The 23,510-nt window shown below is 33.9% G+C and overlaps 1 protein-coding gene across 2 annotated transcripts in view; it reads right to left on the bottom strand.

The window, feature by feature from the left end:
- The window catches only part of ARHGEF12 (Rho guanine nucleotide exchange factor (GEF) 12), a 119,189-nt gene that overhangs the window by 54,287 nt on the left and 41,392 nt on the right, over positions 1-23,510 (bottom strand). The window contains exons 2-4 of one of the 2 annotated variants that reach the window (XM_012729729.1): positions 10,328-10,351; positions 9,102-9,187; positions 7,176-7,232 (exon numbers count right to left, since the gene is read on the bottom strand). In XM_012729729.1, coding sequence (XP_012585183.1) covers positions 7,176-7,232; positions 9,102-9,187; positions 10,328-10,351 — 167 coding nt within the window. The remainder of the gene's footprint in view (positions 1-7,175; positions 7,233-9,101; positions 9,188-10,327; positions 10,352-23,510) is intronic. The other variant, XM_012729730.1, reaches the window with a different exon arrangement.

Raw genomic sequence — 23,510 nt, forward strand, 5'->3', positions numbered from 1 at the left:
ATGTGCTGTATCCATTACAATGAAATATCACTTAGCAAGAAAATTAAAGAACTACTCAGACATGCAACAAATATGGATGAATTATAAAAACACCATGACATTAAAGCAAAGGTAGCAGTTACAAAAGAGCATACACACTATATGATGCCAGCCTACAACAAGCAAAACCAAACTACAACAAGAGAGGAAGCAGATTTAGGGTTGCACGGTAGGGAAGAGAAGTAAGAATGACTGCAACAAGAAACTTTTGGGGTGATGGACAAGTTTTCTATCTTAATTAAGGTAAAGGTACATGAGGATATTCATGTATCAAAACAGTTACAAATACATCTTATTTCATGTAAATTGTACCTCTCAATTCTACAGACTACTAAATACTAAACAGTATACAAATTCACAAATCCACCAATACCACAAAATAGTAAATTATGACCCATCAAAAATTAGTCCTTTTCTTTTATTACTTCAAGTAATTTGGAGAACTACAAGTAGAATGGACTTTTTAAAAATACATAAAATCAAGGAAAAACATTCTTTATAGATTATTAGTATATCTTGTATATGATATATACAACCAGAGAACTTCAAAATAAAAAAAAATTTTTGAAAGGAATTTTTAAAGATACATGCCTGGAATTAAAAATATAAACAGTTGATGATCTCCTTTACTGTTACTTGAACTTTCAAAATAAATTAGATAATGTACCTTAGAAATCAAAACAACTGTAACACTGGATATATATTTCCACATATTACATCCATCCCTTCCAGTTCTCCTAAGAGCTGAAAGTCAATGAATTAAAGATTTCTAGTATTGCATTTTTTGTGTTAAACTACTGGGCTCAGTAAACAGATTTTTTTTTCCAAGTTCCCACAGAAAAGAGTGCCCACAAAAAATGAAGGAAAGAGGTAGTGGGGTTTGAGTTTGCTATGACTAATTTACTTGAATATAAATTTTTAGTACAATGCCTGACAAATACCAATGTTAAGTATTAATAATGAATACATTTTAAGTATTTTTTATTATGATGAAAGGCAGGTTGCCCTTGAATTTTCCTGCTCAGAGATATTACTCATCTGTCCATACCAGCAATTAAAAAGCAATTTAAAACACTCATGTTAATTCCTTTCATTAACACAATCTCTCCTTATGAGGGTGAATCTTCATTTATGTCTTTGTCTAAAGTTTGGTTTTGTTCTGACAGACAAGCAAATTATTTTTCAATGGAAAAGGTAGAGAGAAGGCATGTCTCAGAGATTAGGGCTTCCTGTGATAGGTAACTTTAGAAGTGAGGTATAGCAAGAAGGCCTCCAGAAATAAATCACCTCCTCTTGGACATATTTCCTAAATATACAGACTGGATTTGGTACTCTGTAGTAAACTCCCACTGTACCTGTATTTGTTTTTATCCTCATTATATTAGATGCACCAAGAGCTGAGCATAAGAACTCTCTCTTGTTTACAGGCTTATCCCAGAAACTATGACATTATGTTCTGGCACATGAGAAAAATTTTAAATGCTAATGAATTAATGAAAATCAAAAAAAGAGGGTTTAAAAATGGATGAAAGTTCAGAAAGGGAGATGATCAGAGAAGAAAACTAATTACCAACACACATTTAATTACAGTAAATATGTTTATGCTCCTAACAGGCTACTAAGGATCAAGGTAATATATTAGAGTATCTCAGAATACTGCAAACCTATTGTTTCTAATTCAAAACTGTTTCAACCTGAGACATTCTTTTTTCATTCTATATCAAAAGGAGAAGGTAAAGAGCAAAGGGAAAGAGCTATCTATGTACATATGCTATATATCTTTCTCCTCTCCCCTGCCTCACTATATTATTCATTTTTTTATTATCTAAATATACCTGCTATTCTGAGGATCTGATGTACTGTAACATATAAGAGTAACTAAAACAATACAAAAAAAGAAAACACACCTTACTCATGTATCCACTTCATAATCAATGGAATTCAAATTAATGAATCTATTCTATATCACTTTTATAAATTTAGGTTTGAGGTCATAATTAACTGAAAACAGTTGTCATACCATTCAAAAATCAGAAAACCAGTCTTTCAAATGTTTAGGCCTATTATACTATACTACTCTCCATTCAAAAATTTAAATGCTTTTCATTTTTTTGAAAGTTTTCTCCTTATTGTAGACCTGGAGCTGTTTTAACCTACCACAGAGAATAAATTCCACCCTTAATATTAAAATCACCAATAGTGACTGAGTTACTATATATTTGGAATGTCCTTTTTGACAAAAAAAAAAAATCCACTTCTTTGTTTTAGTAAATTTGTACTGAGCATCTGTCCACTAGCTATTTAACCCCACAGTATGTAAGTGTTGTAAGGAATAATAAAACACCTAAGTCTTCACTTACAAAATTTTAAAATCTTGGCAAAGAAGAGAATACAGAAAAAATATGGCAACAATGACAAAGCCTAAGAGTTAAAGCATGGTACGGATAATAAGTTTTATAGGTTGTAAAAGAAGGGAAAGATGAAAGCAGACGCTCAACTCCAAAAGTCATTTTCAAATCTGGTTAATTAAAAAAAAAAATTCTGTGATTTTTACAAACACATATATAGTTCACTGTTTGTTGTGCTGAATCCCTTACAGCTTACTATAAAGATTGCTCACTATAATTACCAAAGGTGTTTATCGCTATTATAAGATCATATAACCACTTTTGTATGAATTGTTTTTTTTTTTAAAGATTTATTGATTTATGTATACAGAACCGGGGTACAGGCCAGAGGTGCACAAGATAAGAGGGTTCACCAAAGACAGAGTAGGGAGCAGAACAGGGAGACTGACTGAAATATACTGCTGAGGGGAGCAGCAGGCCAATCAGGAGAGGTCTGCCATACCATGTGGGTCACCCCCCTGGCCAGGGATCTGCAGTGGCTATGATAGCTTCATGGTGCTGTGCTTTAAACCTGTTGTGCCACCAGGAAGGGCCCTTCATAGGAATTGTATCCAAATACTTTGTATGTATAAGACAAAGGGGATGTTTAGCAAGAAAGACAATGATAAGGCATAGCCTTTCTTGAAACTTAGTCATAGCAATCATTTAATTTTCACTGTTGTTGGTATTATATGAAGATTTCTTTCTATTAACTATTTTTTAAGTACTTGTAAACAAATACAAATTTCTATTATTGCATTTAGAAAATATATTACAATTCTTTCTTTTGGATTGAACTGTGAACTATAAGAAACAGGTACAGTCTCCTATTGTTTTTATATTCCTATTCCTTAACAGCATAGTCCCTAGCATTTAGTTTCAATGAACAGTTACTAGATAAATTTGAATTTAGTTTAAGTAAAAGAAATTTTAAATAAACCATATTCAATCACATTTTAAGAAAAAGTAGAATCACAGTCTTGAAAACTGTGCAAAACAGAGAAATATTTGGGCTCAGGGGAAAAACAGCATTCTGAAAAAGGTAAAAAGCTCTCAAGTTATATTATATTATCTTCCTGAAAATGGCAACAACTACAGATACAAAGAGTAAATTAATGAAAATGGAATGTTACATATGTAAGGCAACATGTTAAAGCTTCCATAGTACACTTACTTTGTTAAAGCACATCAGTCTCTCCTCACCTTTGATTTTATTACATGACTAAACTTCTCTAAGTCTCACCTCTTAAGAATTAGCTTCAGGGAAGGGTGTGGAGAAAGGCCTATGTGCAACCTCATAAAAACAGCTCATTTTTAAACTGCTGCCAGACATTCGTGTTTTATGAGTAAGACCTCAGATAATCCTTTGATTAAGAAGCTTCTCATTCCAAATGCACAAGAAGAGGAACCTTAAGTTCCAAGCATGCTGGTTTCCTTCTTTTAAGATAGTTCAAGTGGTTCTCTAAGTTGTATTTTATACTATCTTAAAATTTTTCAGAAGAAAAATACAGTGAAAATGAATCATGATTTTATTTCATCAATTCTTGCTATAAAACACTTCATCATAATCCCAACCACTATTATTTCAAAACTAACTTAGTACCACCTCCACGGTATCAGGCAACTTGCAAAGACAAACATAAATACAAACAACTTGATACAAAACAAGATATCAAAGTTCAGACAAGATTGCCTGAAGGCAATCTTAGGCAGGTCCACCAAAATGTAAGTATTTGAACTAGGACCTGAAGGATGTGGAAGGTTCAACAGGGAGTTACAGTTGGTAAATGCATTCAAGACAATGAGGATGATATGAACAAAGAAAGAATAACAAGCCATATTTGGAAAAAAAAATTTAGAGCCTGGTATCTTTTAGATATTATGTATCTTAATAATCTACTTGTACTCATAGCAAATGAATGGCCAACTCCTCACTTTACTTAATATTAATTTGAAAGAACATAGTAGAATGGAGAAAATTCAATAATACAAAATCAAAAGATTTAAGTCTATTAAATGTTAAAATATTCTAATGAAATGATGAAAAACTCAACAAGGTATTATAGATAGAAACAGAGAGTGAGGAATCAAAAGCACTGTGAAGGCAGAATCAATGAAACTGGCATATAGTTGACTATAGAGAAGAAGGGAAGGGAAAATGTCAATGATAACCATAAGAAAATAAAAATGGGGGTATGAAAGAATGATGTTAAAATGTCATTGAAAGAATTGAGGAATTAAGAGAAAAACTGATTTAGCCACAAAGAACTATGATAACTTCCAGACTGGTCATTATGAATTTTAAAGATAGTCAGAGTTCTGATATTCAGCAAACAATTTTAAATATATGACTATAAAGAGGAAAAAGAACAGAAAATGAAACTGGGGTCATGCTAATATTTATGAAAGGGAAGAAATTTTTTTTTAATTACAAAGATAAAGAACCAGGTTTATGTAATATAGAAATAAAAGAAAAGTTATCTCCATTGCCAAATGTTCCGAGGGAAAGTGGGAACTGAAGATTTTCAAGTAGGGTATTTTGGTTCACCTTCCAACTAGCTTGGGTTTAGACATGAGATTACAAGAGTTAAGCAGCATATGATTTATGAGTACAAAGAAGATTATACTCTAAAACACTGAAAAAATGAAGAAAGTAAGGAATAACTTGGAGAGAGTAACAATCAAATCAAGAACTTGCCTTTTTTATAGGCATGAAAAGGCTGAATAATAAAAAGGTATGAATTTTTTAAAAATACATTCTGAACTATCCAAAACAGGATATTCCAAGGGTTAACAGTGCACTTCTATTATGCAGTGAATGTTTGTAGCTCCCTACAACCTTATGTTGAGCCCTCACCCCCAAGGTGATGGTATTTGTAGAGGTAATTGGGGTTAGATCAACTGAAGAGTGGGGCCTTCCCCCACAATGTGATTAGTGCCCTTATAAAAAGAGACACCAAGTAATGTACATTCTTTCTCTGTGTAATTGCACCAAGGAAAGTTCATGTGAGCACCAAGCAGGAAGGGAGCCATCTGCAAGCCAGGAGGGAGCATGACCATGCTGGCACCTCCAAAACTATGAGAAAAAAATTCTGCTGTGTAAGCCACCAAGTCTCTGATATTTTGTGATAGTAGCTCCAGCAGACTAACACACTTTTGAAAAGGACATGGCTTGTTTTACTGTAAATAATACTAATATAGAAGTTAGGAAGAAGCTGTAATGTAACTTAAAATTCTCTTACTAAATCTCTCACACCCCACAAGATCCCATAAACATTACACCCATTACAATTTTAGTGAAAAAATAGAAAATTAAATATCATTAAAATTACAGATCAGAAAGCATATCTGCACATATTCAATAGACTCTCAAAAGTCCAGAGGAAAAAATATGGTGAAGTAAATTAAATATTCACCTAATAAAATTCTACAATGAGCATAAACTTAACAAAAGAAGTCAATACAAAACAAATAGTTGACTAGCTATTTATCTCACAAAATAGCACTAAAAATGGTGAAGAAAGTTTAAAATAAATAATGCTTAAGTGAATAAGCAGCATTTGTGCTAAGTACAAATCTAATGAATTCTACAAGAGAAGACAATGTATAATCCCAAAAGTTAGAAGTGGGCTTGTAAGACCCCATACCAAAACAATGACATCTGTTGATATGATTGTACTCAGTCATATAGCAAATTTCCCAGTTCTTGGCACCCTAAAAATTCTTACTCACCCATGCTGATGAGCCACAGTCTGAAAAACATTATTCACACAGGTGATACAATATTTGCAATGTCAAAGAGATTTAAGTTTGCATGCTAATTCTACTCTGATCAACACATCTCTCTGATAAGTACTTTCTGGGGTCTCATGGCTCAGTTCCTTCCCAAAAGTATCGCCAGAGCTTTCAAAAAGTAAACACACAGAGAAGCCACACCTTATTTCCCTATTACCACTTAAAATGTTTCTATTACCAAGCTGATGGCAAGTCTGAACTAGTGTTAATAACCCTATCACTAGTAAGAAAAATATTAGTATAGTATTTCTAGTCATGGATTCCTAAATTGTTAGTCCTCATTTAAAACAAACAGCAAGCTTTTACATACATTCCACAGATATAGGAAAACAATAGGGGAGATGAAATACAATATAGCAAAAGCTACTGGAAAAGGTTGGTGTTACAGTGTTTACAATCCTAAGGAGAGAATAAGCCATAAAATCTGTATAGAGAACAGCATCTGGGAAAATTGGGAAGCTACTTCTAACTTATGAAACCAAATACTGTAGAAGAAACACACACACACACTTGACATGCCATGAAGCATAGCACACATTTCCTGTGGAACTGCTGCAAAAGGTTTAACTACATAGAAAAAACACTGGTCACAAAAACCAAACTAAGAACTACTGGAATATATATATGATGCCAAGAAGTCAAAACCCAGCCATACTATTTAGGAAAAATCTTACCAAACCAGATTAGAGATAATCACTTTCCTAACAAACACAGTGAAAGCAAAGATTAATAATGTGGCCTACTCTTATTCTTCAGTGTTAGTGTCTAGCAACCTTAAGCTTCCACATCACAGTCACATGAAAACCCCAGGCTCCCTTTCCCTGCAGCAGATCATGCCATGCAGAGCATACAAAAAGGAAGGCTACAGTTATTTAAAAAAAAAAAAAGAAGAAGAAGGACACAGCATGAAGCAAGCTCCGTAGGTGCAAGGCTCAATTGGCTACATCAGCTTACCATATATCTCCGATCTACTCTCCTCTGAACTAGATTTTGTCTTCTTGGAGGAGCTATCTGTACAAGAGCAGGGGGGGAGGAAAAAAGGAGAGAGATATAGAAAATATGGAGACCAATGTAAGGGGAAAATTCATGGGGAAGGGAAAAGAATGAATCATGATCAAGTTAAATTATGCAAATATGAAGTATGAACATCCCAGGTGATAGCACTCAGAAATAGTCACGAACAGCACAGGCAATGACATATTTTAAAGATTTATCAAAGAAAAGACAGTGCAATAAAATGTTTAAACAAAACAACACATAAATTGTCTACAAAATGTATCATCTGGCCATTTAGATGACAAAAGCACAAAAAGCTGTAATAATCTCATTATGAACCATTACATAATACCACTTTGCTAAACCTGTCTCTGGAGATGGCAGCACACCAGAGGTGAACAATATAGGGAAAGTGTAACTAACAAGACTATACTGCTCTGAACAAACACAGGGCAGAAACTTGGGACCCTCATTAGCAAAAACTGTAACCATCATATAAATGAAAGCCTTTGTGCCCCTTGCAAAATTAGTTGTCAGAAGTTAAGAATTATCTCATAAAGGAGACCCAGAAGTTACAAAAAACATAGTCCTACAGCACCAAAACCTCCTACATCGATGACTGGGATTTCATTTTTACCTGATACCTAAGATATAGGGACATTATTAACTATTAACTGACTAGTTTTTCCTTTCTATATAATATTTAAAATATTTCTTTAAGTAAAAGCAATTTATACTAAAAGTATGAAATACCTTAATTAGATACAAAACACCATTTATTCTCTTAAAATTTTAGGTATTTTTAACTGGATGGTTTCACTCATAGTAGGGGAGAAAATAATAATAATAATAATGAACAACTATATACCAGAGACATTTTACGGAATTAGAGTGGGGAATGGGATTAAAAGTTGGGGGGAGGGAAGGAAATGCACTGGACTATGGTGATGGCACACGGATGATTTGGTGATAGGCAGCCCACGGGGATTACAACTGAGATGGAAAAGGCACAAAATGATGTAAAATAAACTATTATATTATTTTTTTAAATTTTTAGGTATTTTTAATCTAAAATATTTTAATCTAAAAGTATGTAGGAGTACATACATATACCTGAGACCTTAACATTTACTATTATCTTTTTTCATAGGAACAAGTAACTAAATAAAATAGTATGTACTCAAAGAATACCTATCTGTTTCAAATTAGAAAAACAAAATTATCAAGGAATTTTATATATTAAATATTGAGTGAATGTACAAGGAGAAAGCAAAAGCACATAATTCACAAGAGAAGTTTAATCTATCTGCAAAAAATTAAGAATATAAGTAGTAAAAATTCTATTAACATGAAAACTCCTGGGAAGGTCAACATTATGGAAAAGACAATTCTCTGAATTCAGAAAACTTTTTAGGTAAAACATTTTCTTCCTTTAAACTAAAACCATTACTGTGAAACCACTGATTGCTTAAATTGCACTTTACTTAAATACTTAAAATTCCATAAATGTTTAAATTACTACAGAAATCTGTAGTTGTTATAACCTTGATTTTATGACCTATTAGCTCATATATCTGGTCAGACAGTCCATGGTTTGACCAAAATCTTGAGTTATTGTATAACTATTTCTATTATCACCATCATTTTAAAAAATAATATATTCTACAATGTTGTTTCCATAATGAATCCAGTTTTATTTACTTAAAGTATTTACATTACTCCTAAATGCTAAAGGTTTTATGTTAGGTAAATGTAGAGAAAAGGAGATTCCTAAATAGCTCAAACAATTATTCCTAGGTATTTCAGGGAACTATGTAGCCTAAGCTAGAGCATTCTAAACTTCTTGACTCTTGACATTATTTAGAAGAACAAACAGTGCTTTACCTGTGGGGTCAAAATCATGTGATGCACTGCGCTCAACTTTCTGCTTCTTATCTGTTGGTGACTCTCGGTTCAAAATACTTCCATGCCTAAATTTAATCAAAGCAATCAAATGTTTACTAAATTAGAATAATATAAAAATTAAATATAAAAATATATAAAAATTTTAAAAATCCCAAGTGTGCTTTACAAAGAGAAACCAACAATTAAGTTTATACAATCTCATAAATGTCTCAATTTTAAAATTCAATCTCTTATGTGCAATACAAATATTTGGTTATAAAATGTGTTTAAACCTAATAAAGCAGTATTAATTAATGTTTAATAGTTAGTATTAAAGTGCATTTTATCCTTATAAACAATTACTTACATTATTTTAGGGGTTTTCACAAGTTAATCACTATTCTTTCCATTTAGCAGATTAAAAAAAAAACCTTGAAGTAATATATACATTCTCAAATCTTACATATACTATAAATCATTGTAAGTATGGTATGGGTGACAATAGTTTTTTAAAAAACAGTTTTAGGCAAGTTTCAATTAGCGTCTGCTCTTAGTTTTGATCACAGAATTGTTAACCCTGATGACACTGGGTTTACTGTTTTTCCTATACCCTAGCCAATTATACTGATCAGAAAACAGGTGGATGGCAAGTAAAACCGTAACTGCAAGACACACTAGACTTACTAAAAGGCAAAAATTAACACTGGTATCTTGCACTATACTGTCTCGTAAAACAGAAAAAGTACTATAATAATGAAGAATGACAAATTGCCTACATTTTAAATAACATTTACCACAATTTACAGATTTTTTTCCTTTGCTATTTTAAAGTAAATGAGACGGATGCAGTTTGCCAGAGTGCATTAACTAAAGGCAGTTACAGTTATATCCAAGTGATAAAAAACACATCAAAAAGTGGCAATTCATTTATACTCCCTCCCCAAGCTACTAACTGCTGAAAAAACATCACAAATTTTTAAATAAAACTTCTTTATAAAGAACTTCAGTATAAATCTGAACAGCCTTTAAGAATGTATGTATTAAAACAATGAAAAGGTAATCAAAATTTTGTCTTCAGAAAAAAATACTAGTTCTGTAATATTTGTAAAGCATCCTTATATTCTGAACTACTTAAATTGTTTTAAAAAATTCATTACAATTTCAAAGAAATGCTTTTAACTAAAATATAACTTAAACCTATGATACACAACTGAAGTCTGACTTACCTTATAGGTTTTTTGAGGGGAAACCTGAAACAAAAAAGAAGGGTAGATAGATACAGTTACTTCATTTGTAAAATTGTTACTAAATTTATTCTTTCTACTAAAGCGGAATAAGGGATTAAAATCATATGCTAAAGCAGGACAACAGACATGTAGAATAAGAAGTTTGGGCACCTTTTATAAAAACTTGAACTATTTTGTTAAATCTTAAATTGCAGACATATTACCATTCACTAGCTGTCCCTGAGTATGGGTTCTTCTTTTTTTTTTTTTAATCATCATCATAATAATAGCAATAGTGAAATTTATTAAGCGCTTTCATGATGTTATGCACCATTATCTTATTGTTATGCACATTATTTTATATAACCTTAAAAGATAACTATTAAAATATGTCCATTTTACAATTTCAAAAATGAATGAAGAAAAATATTTTATCATTAAAACATTATAATTAGTTTAGCATCAGAAGTTCCTTCCTGCCCACCATCTCCCCTCTAGCAAAAAAACTAGATGCTGATCACTGCTCTATTTATTATGATCTACCATTTGATCATAAATAAAATCATGATCTTCAATTACTTGTTTAATATTAATAACAGAAATCTAGAAAAAAATTACCACAGAGGTACTATCAGTTATTAAAAATGTTCCAAAAGCAGGGAAAAAGAAGGGGTACTTTTTTCTCTCTCTCTTTTTTTTTACAGTTCTGTAAACTAAAATACAGCATTTCCTACTGGTTATCTTTTTTTTTTTAAACTACAGACTTCCTGACTAACAGTGTGGAGCTATTCATAAGCTGTAACCTAAGTCAAAAAGAATGTTCTTAAATCTTTTCCCATTCCTCTTTCCATTTTTGTCCTTTAAAGAAATTATCTCAACCATGACATTATCAGTAAAGATTTAGTGTAGGTAGGTAGTAACAACAGGACTTATTAAGCCATCAGTGAAATTATTATTATTTTTTAAATACAAGGTTATTAGTAAAGACAGTAAGAAAACATCACACTTGAATTTTATTTGGTGTGGAGGTAGTTTAATAGTAAAATAACTCTTCTAAAATATATACAGTGCTGTAAACTATTATTACTTCAATAAAAAAGGGGGAAAAAAACTTTAAACTCCAAGTTTAACTACCATTCCCTTTACTTACTACATAAATCAAAATTGATCCGAAGATAAAGACAAACCTCCCCTCATGTGATCCACGTTGGGACACCACCGAGTTAGGAATAACAAACATTTCATCTTCCAAAGGAAAAGAAGTTCTAAAGTAATACATCCTCACTTGTTGGGCAGGGAAAGTGGAGAGGTTGGGGTGGCTAATAGGTTCTTTAATTTACTGATGAATATTTAAGTTGGCATAAGTGGATTCCCAAATGAGTTTCTGCAAAGGATAATACCCTGCAGTTAGCAACCTTTGCCATTCAGCCTCATAGTCATTATAAAAACTCCGTCCTAAAACAATGCTGTTGCGTCAGGGAATGCAACATCTAGGGAGATTCTGGTAAAGAATCCCGGAAGTTCCCAGCGTACTGACTGTAAGCAGTTTCCTGAGCTATTTTCTCTTACAAAGGAATGGAAAAAGAGAGGAAAGAAGAGGACAAAAATGGAATGAAGAGGTGAATGACAAGGACCACCTACATTAAAACTTATCATATGATAACTACTGACTATATTCATCAAGTACAGATAAAGAACTTTTTTCAAAAAAATTTAAATCAATTATTTCTCTAATCATTCAATTACTTTAAAGTTTGTGGCAAAACAATATGTAGCTTATATATACAAAACAATATCAAGAGACTTTCTTACTATTTGTTTCCTCTGTTCCAGGAGACTCCCACAAATTTGTAAAATCCCTACTATGTGCAGTATTGGACTCCATTCAGATGGAGATATAGTAATTATGTAGGTGGCAATAGGAAGTTAGAACCCCAGAGAATAACCTGAAGATAGAATTGTAGACTGGAGTCATCAACACAATGGTGACTGGGGGAAGAAAAGAGCAAGGATCAACTACTAGGGGCAAAGAATAAGAATGGATACAAGAGATTAAAAGAGAAAGGAATGTCCCAGGGTCCAAGAAAGAGGCAATAACACTATCAAGTGCTACAAAGAGATAAGTATAAGGCTAAAAATTAGACAGTTCTAGTGCAACAAGTTAGACCAGCATTAGAATGATTAAAAATTCTGGTACAAAACCCTATTATTTTCAAGTTCCTGTTCACCGTGTAGTCCAATTTTAAAATCATGGCAACTCTGTTGTAGAAAGTTGTATTTGAATGCTACCTGTGCCTAATCAAACTCGGTCTGGCTAATTAGCTGGGTTTGTTAATGACTCGGATATTTAGAGAACAACGAATATGTGTCTATGTTTTTATGTGTGTGCATGCATTTTTCTATATTTAAGACAAAAACCAAATACCAACATGGAGAACTATGATGAAGAGAAAGGTTGTCAGGAATTTTTGAGTCCTTGGGAATAGGTGACTAAATGATCTTACTTTGGATTACCCATAGTGAACATACTTGTATATGCCAGAAATCCTAACCAGGGGCTTTACGTGTCCCAAAATATTTACTCACTTGCCACATGAGATCTTTTCCTTGTTAGTTCTAAGCACTAATAATTAAAGTCCTATAAAGCAACAGGTCTCCCTCACTCCCCAAGAATTTGTTTTTGTTACTATAGACAATTTAACATATTAATAACCCTTCCCCCCAAAATTAATATATTATTGGAGCAAAACTACCATTTTAAGCCAATTCTAACTATTCTCAAATGAATATACACATGAAGGGTTTGATAATTGGGATATCCTTTAAGATAGCTAAAACCAAATTTCTTACGTATTAATAAAATTTCAAAGAACTGCCAAAGTTTTGTATTAAGGCATATTTGTTACAATAAACATTTTTTCTTTTATTGAGTTTGGTGAGGAAAAAAGCTAGCCTTTTGACACTACTCCAACAAGAGGCACTCTGAAGGACTAAATAGTGCTATTACGCTCAAATCTTAATTTCCCTTTCTTCCAAGGTATTATAAATCTTTTCCTTGTGCGTAGTTATGATGGGGAATTTGGAAACATAAGACAGTTATTAATCAGGACTGATCTAAGTGAAGGGGAGGAAGTTAAAGAAGTTTTACCTGTACTGAAGAGTCCTCAAACATTCATTAGTAGCAAAACAATGCTAGTTACTAAATTTAGAATTTTAAAAAATTCCATTGTTAACAGACATCCTGATTTTATCAATGTTAAACTGCAAGGGAAAAACCTGTGCACCCAGGAATCAATAAAGTATAGTATCATTTTATTATAAACCACACTAGTGTGTAATATGTAATAAGATAGTTCTGGGATTCAAACTTCATAAGATGATGATAAACATCAGTGGAAAATACATACTACTTCAGTATTGTTACAGTCAATGAAAATTATGTGTCATCTCAAGGCCTTATGTGCAGACACTCCTGAGAAAAACACATCTAGATTTATATTTTAGTTTCACAGTGTAAAAGTTACTTGAATTTCAACATGGGCAATCTGCTTAAACTTCCCGTGTCAAATGTAAAAATAACTTAATATTAATCATTTCTTTAGAGGATAAAAATATCACTAATTTCTTTAGAGGATAAAATTAAAAAATAAGCAGCAAATCCACCATAAATTATTCCCTATGTTTTACTCAATATTTAATTATCATTTACTATTTAGAACAAAAATAAAATCCAAACTTTAATGATATTACTTAATTTTAAATAGAAAATAAAATAAATTTAAATACTAACAATATTCAAATATGTTTTTAGCTTGGCAAAATCCAAACATGTATAATTCAAAGCCAGTGTGTAAAACCATAGGTATAACTATCATCATATTACATAAAATTAGTCAATCTTCAAATTAACAAACTTTTCAGATGCTACAGGGTAAGAAAAAAGTTTCCTGGCAAACAGGGTCAGAGCTTTATTTTTAAAACTTACTGAAGTCGTGTTGACCGTATCAGCCACTTCTTACCATAATAGTCCATTACTTCCTCATCTCCTTTAAAATGTCAAGAACGGCCCTCCCTGGTGACCAGCGGGTTGAAGCACTGCACTGAGAAGCTAAAGCCACTTCCGCATGAGTTCGATTCCCGCCTGCCCTGGAGGTGACCACATGGCGTGGCAGACCTCTCCTTACCGGCCGCTGCTCCCCTCAGCAGTGTGCTTCGTAGATCTACCTGTTCTGCTCCCCACTCTGTCTCTGGTGAACCCTCACCCTCCGCATCTCTGGCCTGTACCTCAGTTCTGTATGAATAAATAAAATCTTAAAAAAAAAAATCAAGAACGATTAAAGCACTCTGTATCCTGGGTTTTCATTTACCTATCTCTAAACAGTAAGTCATATGCCTGGAGTATAACTTAAAATGTGAAATTACTCTAATATGAATATGAACCAGCTTGCTCTAGTACTGTATGTTTTCCACAAAATAACAACACAGCTAAAAGGGCATCTGTCCACAATGCATAAACACCCCTAACTGCAGGGGTTTGGAACATAGTGATGATTTCAGCTGAACTGTTAACTCAGTCTTAGATTTTTTTTTTTTACAGTAAGATTCACAGAACCAAAAGCAGTAAAAGACCACTACCACTACTCTTCCACACCTATAATTTATAACTGGGATATAGTTTATAGTCGCTAAAAGAAGCAAAGTTTATGTAACTGGCTAAAAAAAAAAAAAGACACCAAAAACCCCGAACATTATCCATCACTGTTCTTTTTTTCATTAGCAAATAGATCCAAAGCATGAAAAGTATTTATAGAGCTGGCAATATAAAACATTAGTTGTATCAGAAGGCTCAAAATCAGAAGAAGCTACAGCTGACAGGATGACTAAGGGAATTTTTCCAGGTGTTATTAGTTTTTTTGTTTTTTTGTTTTAAGATTTGTTTATTTATACATACAAAACTGGGGTATAGGCCAGAGGTGCAGGGGCGGTGAGAGGCTTCACCAGAGACAGAGTGGGCAGCAGAACAGGCAGAGAGATGGAGTACACTGCTGAGGGGAGCAGTGGGCGGCTCAGGAGAGGTCTGCTGCACCCTGTGGATTACCTCCGGGGCCAGGAATCGAACTTGCACTAAAGCGGCTGCAATGAGCTTGCAGTGCTGCGTCCTAACTGGGGGCTGGTATTATTAGTTTTAAACTTTTGGATTTTGCAATACAAACCAAAGGATGTCAAGGATCTGGGAGTTAATGTCTGACATAAAATCCAAAGATGATTCACAAGAATGTAATGTAAAATCTCAAATTAACTTCTAAGGCTAGTTTTAAAAAAACACCTGGTAATAATAGCCTGTGGTACTACAATCCATGAAATGTTTTTTTTTTTTTTCCGAGGAAATTTTTTTTACATTAAAAATACTTTAGCTATGTAAATAATGAAATACTTAGTTTTAAAGTAATTTTTCCTCACAAATGTTTGGTTCTGGCTTCAAATATTAACAACTCAGTTTCTTTTAGCCATCTACCTTGTTTATCATAAACCCCAAATGCTGCTATCAAAAGTGTATACCACAAACTTTCAAACTACCACACAGGAAGGAAAAAGAACTCTGATTTTGGAGGGGGGAAAGTTAGAAGTTTAGTTTCTTGCCATTTCACATTTTATTCTACAAGAATTTTTCTTCACCAAAACCCAAGGAATTAGAGCAGGGTATATACTCATAAATAACAATGACTCACCATACCAATGAATTTAGCAAGTGGGTGGGCAGGGATAAGGTTTGACATTTATGTTACAACACCCTAGAATGGGTATTACTGATTTACAAATTCAGTTCATTTTCTAATTTACTGATTTACATTTTCTAATTCAGTTCCACCATCTCCCTTAGATGTTAAAAATAGGACTTACACTTAACATGTAAAATTGACCCTGATAATTTCTAAATAACTCCATGTTCATGATATTTTTATAACATTTTCTAGATAATACCTATTGCTTTCTACTTTTAATATGAAGGAATGTCTTTTTATTAGCAAAGAAATACATGTAGAAAAATTTTTTAAAATAAGCAGATAAACAGAAAACAAAAATCATGCATAATCTCAGTATCAGTATGATCAAAGCTCCCCCATCTTTTCTCAAGACACAGATTTCTATTTGTTTTTGCATAATTATAAATACCGTACATGAATTTGCTTTTATAAAAATTAAAACATACAAAAAATATCATTTGGTAATTTTTTTAATCTAAAAACACATCAGCATAATTTCATACTACTAAAAATCTCACTGCAGCACTGGATTTAAATTGTGCTGCTTAAAATCCTAGAGGTTCCTCAGATACCAGAAAAATGGGAAGATGGGGCTTCAGGTTCCCCATATGTCACAGCTGTTTGCCTTTTACTTATTTTACATATTGAACTTCCCCAAAAAAGTGAAGATATGAAAACAAAGAGCTCTAATTAATCCTGAAGAGGTAAAGTGCTTTCGTTGTTATATGGCTACTTAATTAATTAAACCAATTCCCTATTGTGAATATTTACACTAGGTCCAGTTTTCCAGTATAATAAACATGTTGTAACAAAATATCCTTGTAACTCAAGTTATGCACTCCCTCTTGATTTCCTGCTTAGGATGAATTTATTTATAGTAAGGAATCCACATGGGAGTTTGGAGTAGAAAAATGTGTATACCAGATAAACAGAGGGGATGCACCAGTTCACTAGCTCAATCCTATTTACGTATACCTAACCCCTGTCACGCTGACTGGGGATGTTTTACTAATGGACCTTGTAAGACACAGGGCCAGAGAAATATTATTTTGGTGCTCAAATGACAATGTATCACATAACACAGCTGATATTTCTGCTAAAAGGAAAAGCAAAACAGGCACCCCCAAAGTGTCAGTTAAAGGTGTATTATTCACCTTTACTGAATAATAAAGACTATAATAAGGACAATTCAAAATTGAAGAAATGTCACAAAGAATTAATAATATTGCAAATAACTCTGTATTTTATTAACTACAATATCATCGTTACATATGAAACAAAGCAGATAGGGAAGAAGTAATACTCTGATACATATAAACTATACGTGCATATAGAGATTCTCCAACCCCTTGCATTAAACATGAAAGTCATCCCTAAATTGGGATTCATTACACTTGTTATACAGTGAATTGTCTCCCCTATTAAGATATGTTAAAGGGCTACTGAAATTATTGACAATGAGTGGATCTGTCAAGTCCTCACAACTATATCAATTTTTGTTTCGTGTATTTCAAGCTCCCTTATTAGTTGTATAAGTTTAGGGCTGTAAATGTCTTTTTTAACCAACCTTTTAGCATTATTAAATTACTTTCTTTATCTCTAATAATAGTTTTGCTCTAGAGTCATCTTTATCTGACATTAATGTAGGCATTCTAGCATTCTTTTGATTAGTGTTTGCATGGCACAGATTTCCCCACCCCTTTATGTTTAACCTAAGTGAATATTTTTTTTTTCTAAGTGAATATTTTTAAAGTGTGTTTTTTATAGGCAATAGTTAGGCTATGATGTTTTACCAAATTGATAATCTGTTTCTAAATTGGGATATTCAGACAACTTATCTTAATGTTATTATTGATATGGAGAGCTTTAAGTCTACCATCTTCCTGTTTGCCTTTTGTCTCATCTGTTTATACTTTTTGCTTTTTCTGAACATCACTTGGATGTCAGAAAAATTATTTTAGTCAATCAATTGACTTTTTAAATAACTTTTTAATATTCTGTTAATTTAAATGACATCGTTAAAGTATCTGAAAGTAAGTTATCTGATTTTATACTCTAGTATAGTTCTGTGCATATTCTTAATAATCCAATACATATTTAATAAATGAATTCATTCATTGAAAAAAATTATACTTGGGATTTCAGAGGATATAACTGATTCTCAATCCATAAACAACAGCCTTCCTTCTAGAAAACATACCAAGTGTATTCAGTTTTCTACTATTTCCTCAGAAACCAAGTGACTTGGGGAAGTCAACCCCATTTACTGCATCAGAGATGGGCTTTTTGGCCTAATGTTAATTCCATTCCTGGGTCAGAAAAAGACAACCAGAATAGGAACAAAGTTCACAGGAAGCATCTGTGAAAGTGTTTTTTTAATCTTAAGAAAAAGATTTACTCATGAATCTTTTCTTCTCTCCCATTGAATGTGAATAAGGAAGCAAACAGCCCTGACTGCTTCTCAGTATTCTTATGTACTAGTTTAGTATAGAGGTGACATGGATGGCAAGAAGACAAAAATGTACAAAACCTGGGCCCTTGATAAGTTAAACCACTAACTCAAAAACCCCTGAAGCTTACCTCTAGACTTCTTTTTATGTAATCCAGTAAATGCCCTTACTGATTAAGTCAGGTCAACTTAGCTTTCCTATGACAGCTAAATACATACCAAACCACACAAACAGCAATCTATGCCAAGCACTATGCTAGATACTGGAGATTACATCAGTGAATAGGTAATAACTCTGCTCTCAAGCAGCTTATAATCTTCTATAGACCTAACTAGACAAATAAATAACAAAATAATTTCAGATAGTGATACAAGAGAAAAATAAAAGATGTGACTATGACTGAATCAGTTAATTTAGTTTACTCAAGGAAGATCCTAAGAGCTAGTTATGAGAAGATCTAGGGCTAATAATACAGGCGAAGAGAACTGCTAATTCAAGAATTATAAGGGAGATCGGCTAATGTATTTTTGGAACACAAAGTGCACTATAGAATATGACCAAAAGAATTACATTGAAAAGAGATCAAAGATGTAGATGGGGTGAATGAACATAAGAACATGAGCCATGGTAACAAAATCAAAATACACTGGAAACCACTGGGAGGTTTTAAGTCATGACCCAATCTGTGTGTTAAAGGGACAGTGTGATGTATGAATACACCTTCATATTCCACAGACTTGAACACTAAGAAAGTCAAATTTATTATACTTATAGCAGTACTATATTTTGCCTTGCACATCTAGTACCTATGAGGCACCTAAACATGTGGAGACCACCACGAAAAGTTTATAATGTTGACAGTCTGTCCTTGCCACACATGAATTTCACATTTTCTTGAAGCTAGATTTTAGGAAAAAGGATAACAGGAGGAGAAACTAGGTAAATAGGGGGCGGGGGTGAGGCTATTAAATTGACCTCTCTTACCCTAATTTTTCTAGATAATGTCTGTAACTCATAGTTTTAATTTTATTTTGAAAAAAGTATAACATGAATCTAACATGACTGAAAGGCATTTGGTAAACTTAGAACTAAATAAAGTTCAGCCATTTAGTCTCTGCCCAGGCAAGTGTTTGAGCACTTGTTCTAACGCAAGTTTTTGGATTTTTCCAAGAGCTGATGTCAGGGCTTTTCAGAGAGACAGAACTGCATTTACAGGCCAGAGAAGAAAAAAAGGCTTTCCCCAGCAGCTACGCTCAATGTGGCCTTTGTACTGTTCTACTGGTAAGAGCAGGAAGACCCTGCTAGATAAAGCTATTCAGTTTCTAAAAAAATTCTACCCTGGAATGGTGAAGGAGAATGAATGGCTAGACTCTCCATTAAGGGAATCCAGCATAGTTTTCTGTCGTTGTTCAAAACCAAATGTAAAAGGGCTCATCATCAAAGCAATGGTTTCTGACTTCTTTTTTTTTTTTTTTAAGATTTATTTATTTATTCATACAGAACTGGGTACAGGCCAGAGATGTAGAGGGTGAGAGGACACCAGGGACAGAGTGGGGAGCAGAACAGACAGATCGATGAAGTACACTGCTGAGGGGAGCAGCAGGCGGGTCAGGAGAGGTCTGCCACGCCATGTGGTCACCTCCAGGACAGGTGGGGATCAAACTCATGTGGAAGTGGCTTAAACTTCTTAGTGCTGTGCTTTAGCCCGCTGCGCCACCAGAGAGGGCCTCTTTCTTTTTTTTTAAGACTTTATTTTTTATTATTTATCCATACAAGAGCTGGAGAATAGGCAAGAGGGGCAGAGGATGAGAGGATTCACCAGAGACAGAGTAGGGAGCAGAACAGGTCAATCTACTGATATACACTACTGAGGGGCGCAACATGTGAGAGAGGAGAGGTCTGCTGCACCATGTAAGTTAGTCAGCTGCCTGGCCAGGGACTGAACTCATGCCACCATGGCTGGGAACAGCTTGATAGCACTGAAATTTTAACCTGTGTGCTACCAGGGAGGCCCAGTTTCTGAATTCTTATGTGAAAAACTATTCTGCTGTACTTATATTTAAAGAGGTTAACTGACTACAAATAAACATAAATTAGAGAGGTAAAAATACAGTAAGCCTTTCCATATTTCCTGGGGTTGGATTTTCTGAAAAATACTTGTTTGGACAAGGATTTGTTGAAGAACATCCAATACCTTCACGTTATACTTGGTAGTTAAAAATTACACGAGGCAGACTGTTTTCTACACTATCCATGATAAGAACAGTGACTATCAATTTAAATCATGGTAATAGCTAAAATTGATTTGATAAGTTCTGAGTAACTTAACATATGCCACTGCATTTAAGGACTTTACATAAAATAGCTCATTTATTCTAATAATTCCTAAGATGGGTATTATGTTTAGCCTCATTTTATAGCAGAGAAATGATAGGTTCAATGAGATTATGTAACATATAACCAATAGATGGGGAGCCTTTGATTCAAACCCTCACAGTCTAACTACTGGTCCTGCTCTCAACCTCTAGACTGCCACCTTACAACAAAGCATTTTCTTTTGTTTGTATAGCTTTTTAAAGTTAACCAAAAGTTTTCACATGAGTAAGACTCAGAAAGCTAGATATGGTTAACTACAAATTTTTTTTTAAAAGATTTATTTATTTATTCATATAGAACTGGGGTACAGGCCAAAGATGCGAAGGGTGAGAGGATTCACCAGGGACAGAGCTGGGAGCAGAACAGGCAGATCGACGAAGTACACTGCTGAGGAGAGCAGCGGGTGGGTCAGGAGAGGTCTGCCACGCCATGTGGATCTCCTCCGGGGCAGGCAGGAATCGAACTCATGCGGAGGTGGCTTAAGCTTCTTAGTGCTGTGCTTTAACCCGCTGCACCACAAGGGAGGGCCATCTACAAAATATTTTGCTAGGAAAATACTCACACACTTTATTTAGTTTCAAGAAAAGGTAAGCCAATAAGAACTAGTTACAAAAGAACTCCCAATCCTACAGAGTCTACATCTTCAAATCCCAAGTGGTGGAGTTAATACCTACTTGCATATGGGCAGCTTGCCAGCTATACATGTAAGGAGAAGTCTGTTTTCATCTGAGTGTGCTTCCTCATGGCAACATTTCTACAAACATCTCATTCTTTCAATAAACATGCATTAAATTCTAGGTAAGGAAGGAAAAGACCAATTTTTTTTTTTTTTACTCCACTCACCTCCCTTGACATTAAATGCAAAAATAGAGGGGGAGAATTTCATCATTCATGAAAGAAAGGCATGATTATAACCTTAAACCACTAATTACAAAACATACTTGCCAACTCTATTAAATCCTGGGTCCATACCAAGGAAGTCTTGGTAAGCTTCAATAGGAAACATATTTCCTTAAATATAAGAATCACAGACCTAAAAGGTACATCAATCTATATAATCTATACATTACAGGCAATATGTAGGTATGTGTACAGAGCAAGAGAAAGGGTTCTGTAAAGACTGAGAACAGCAGAAGAAGTAAAACCAAAGGGAAAGAGGCCCTCCCTGGTGGCGCAGCGGGTTAAAGCACAGCACTGAGAAGCTAAAGCCACTTCCGCATGAGTTCGATTCCCGCCTGCCCCGGAGGAGATCACATGGCATGGCAGACCTCTCCTGACCCGCCCGCTGCTCCCCTCAGCAGTGTACTTCGTAGATCTACCTGTTCTGCTCCCCACTCTATCTCTGGTAAAGCCTCTCGCCACCCTTGAACCTCTGGCCTGTACCCCAGTTCTGTATGAACAAATAAATAAATCTTTAAAAAAAAAAAAACAAAGGGAAAGAAGCAAGCAGACACATTCCTAGGCTTAGGATATGTGCCCACCAACTGCCTTCTGGGCAGATCCACTTAGATATCCCACTGACAGGACAAATTTGATAAAATCAAAACTAAAATCTTATTTTGACTCTCAAAATCTGTTTCTCCATCTCAATAAACAGGCTTAAATCCATCTGTCTAATCTAGGCAGAAATCTGGAAGTCATTAATGACACTGTTCTCTCAGACCTCACATTAGATCCAGTGCATCTAATTCTCCATCCACTCATACTGTTTATTGGAGATTTACTGTATTCCAGACACTGCAGCCAGAGGTTGAAGACACAAAACAAATGAAACTCCCTATTTTCATGTAGTTTATTATCCTAATTGTGGTGGATGACTTCCCAGATATATACATGTATCAAAACACAATACATCCTACTGATTCTACCTCCAATGCAGATCTCAAATGTGTTTATTTCTGACCTTTGCATTGTTAGTTTACAGCCATTTACCCTGTCTCAAACCTAAATTATCCAAACAGTTCAAAAGATTTTGTCACTTCTAGTCTTGCACATAATGTTCAATTCATTTTCCCACACAGCAGCCATATAATTTCAAAACACAAATTTTATTATGTGCCTCCCTGCTTAAGTTCTTTTAATACCTTCCTCTTTCATTAAAAAACAAAAACAAACAAACAAAAAAAACTGAAAACACCAAGCATGATAAGCAAAGACCAAATATAAAATACAGCTCTTACTACAATTCTAATCTCAACCTCTACCAGTATCCTGGCTCACTAATTATGCTTCAGCCACAATGGTCTCTCCTAAAATAAAAATTTAAAAAAATTGATATCTTGCATACTGCTCTTTCTAGGACACCATCCCCACTAACCCAACTTCCCACTAAGTATACTATAGATCTTTGTATCAGGGATACGACCTCAGAAAGGCCGTTCTTGACATCTCTCCCATATTTGAAAATATTTTCCTCCTTTTATTGTGCCCCATAATTACCCTGTTCTTTTTTAACTATCATTTACCAAATTTCATAATTATTTAATTATTTTGCCTTTAATGTTGTCTACAATCATTGGAGAACCCAGTAAATGCATGGTAAGCCTAGGACCTAGCGCAGCTCTTCAATGGTTTCAACAAATATCTGTTGAA

This window comes from Condylura cristata, unplaced genomic scaffold (assembly GCF_000260355.1).
Source record: "Condylura cristata isolate star-nosed mole 26May11 unplaced genomic scaffold, ConCri1.0 scaffold00025, whole genome shotgun sequence".
Lineage (NCBI taxonomy): Eukaryota > Metazoa > Chordata > Mammalia > Eulipotyphla > Talpidae > Condylura > Condylura cristata.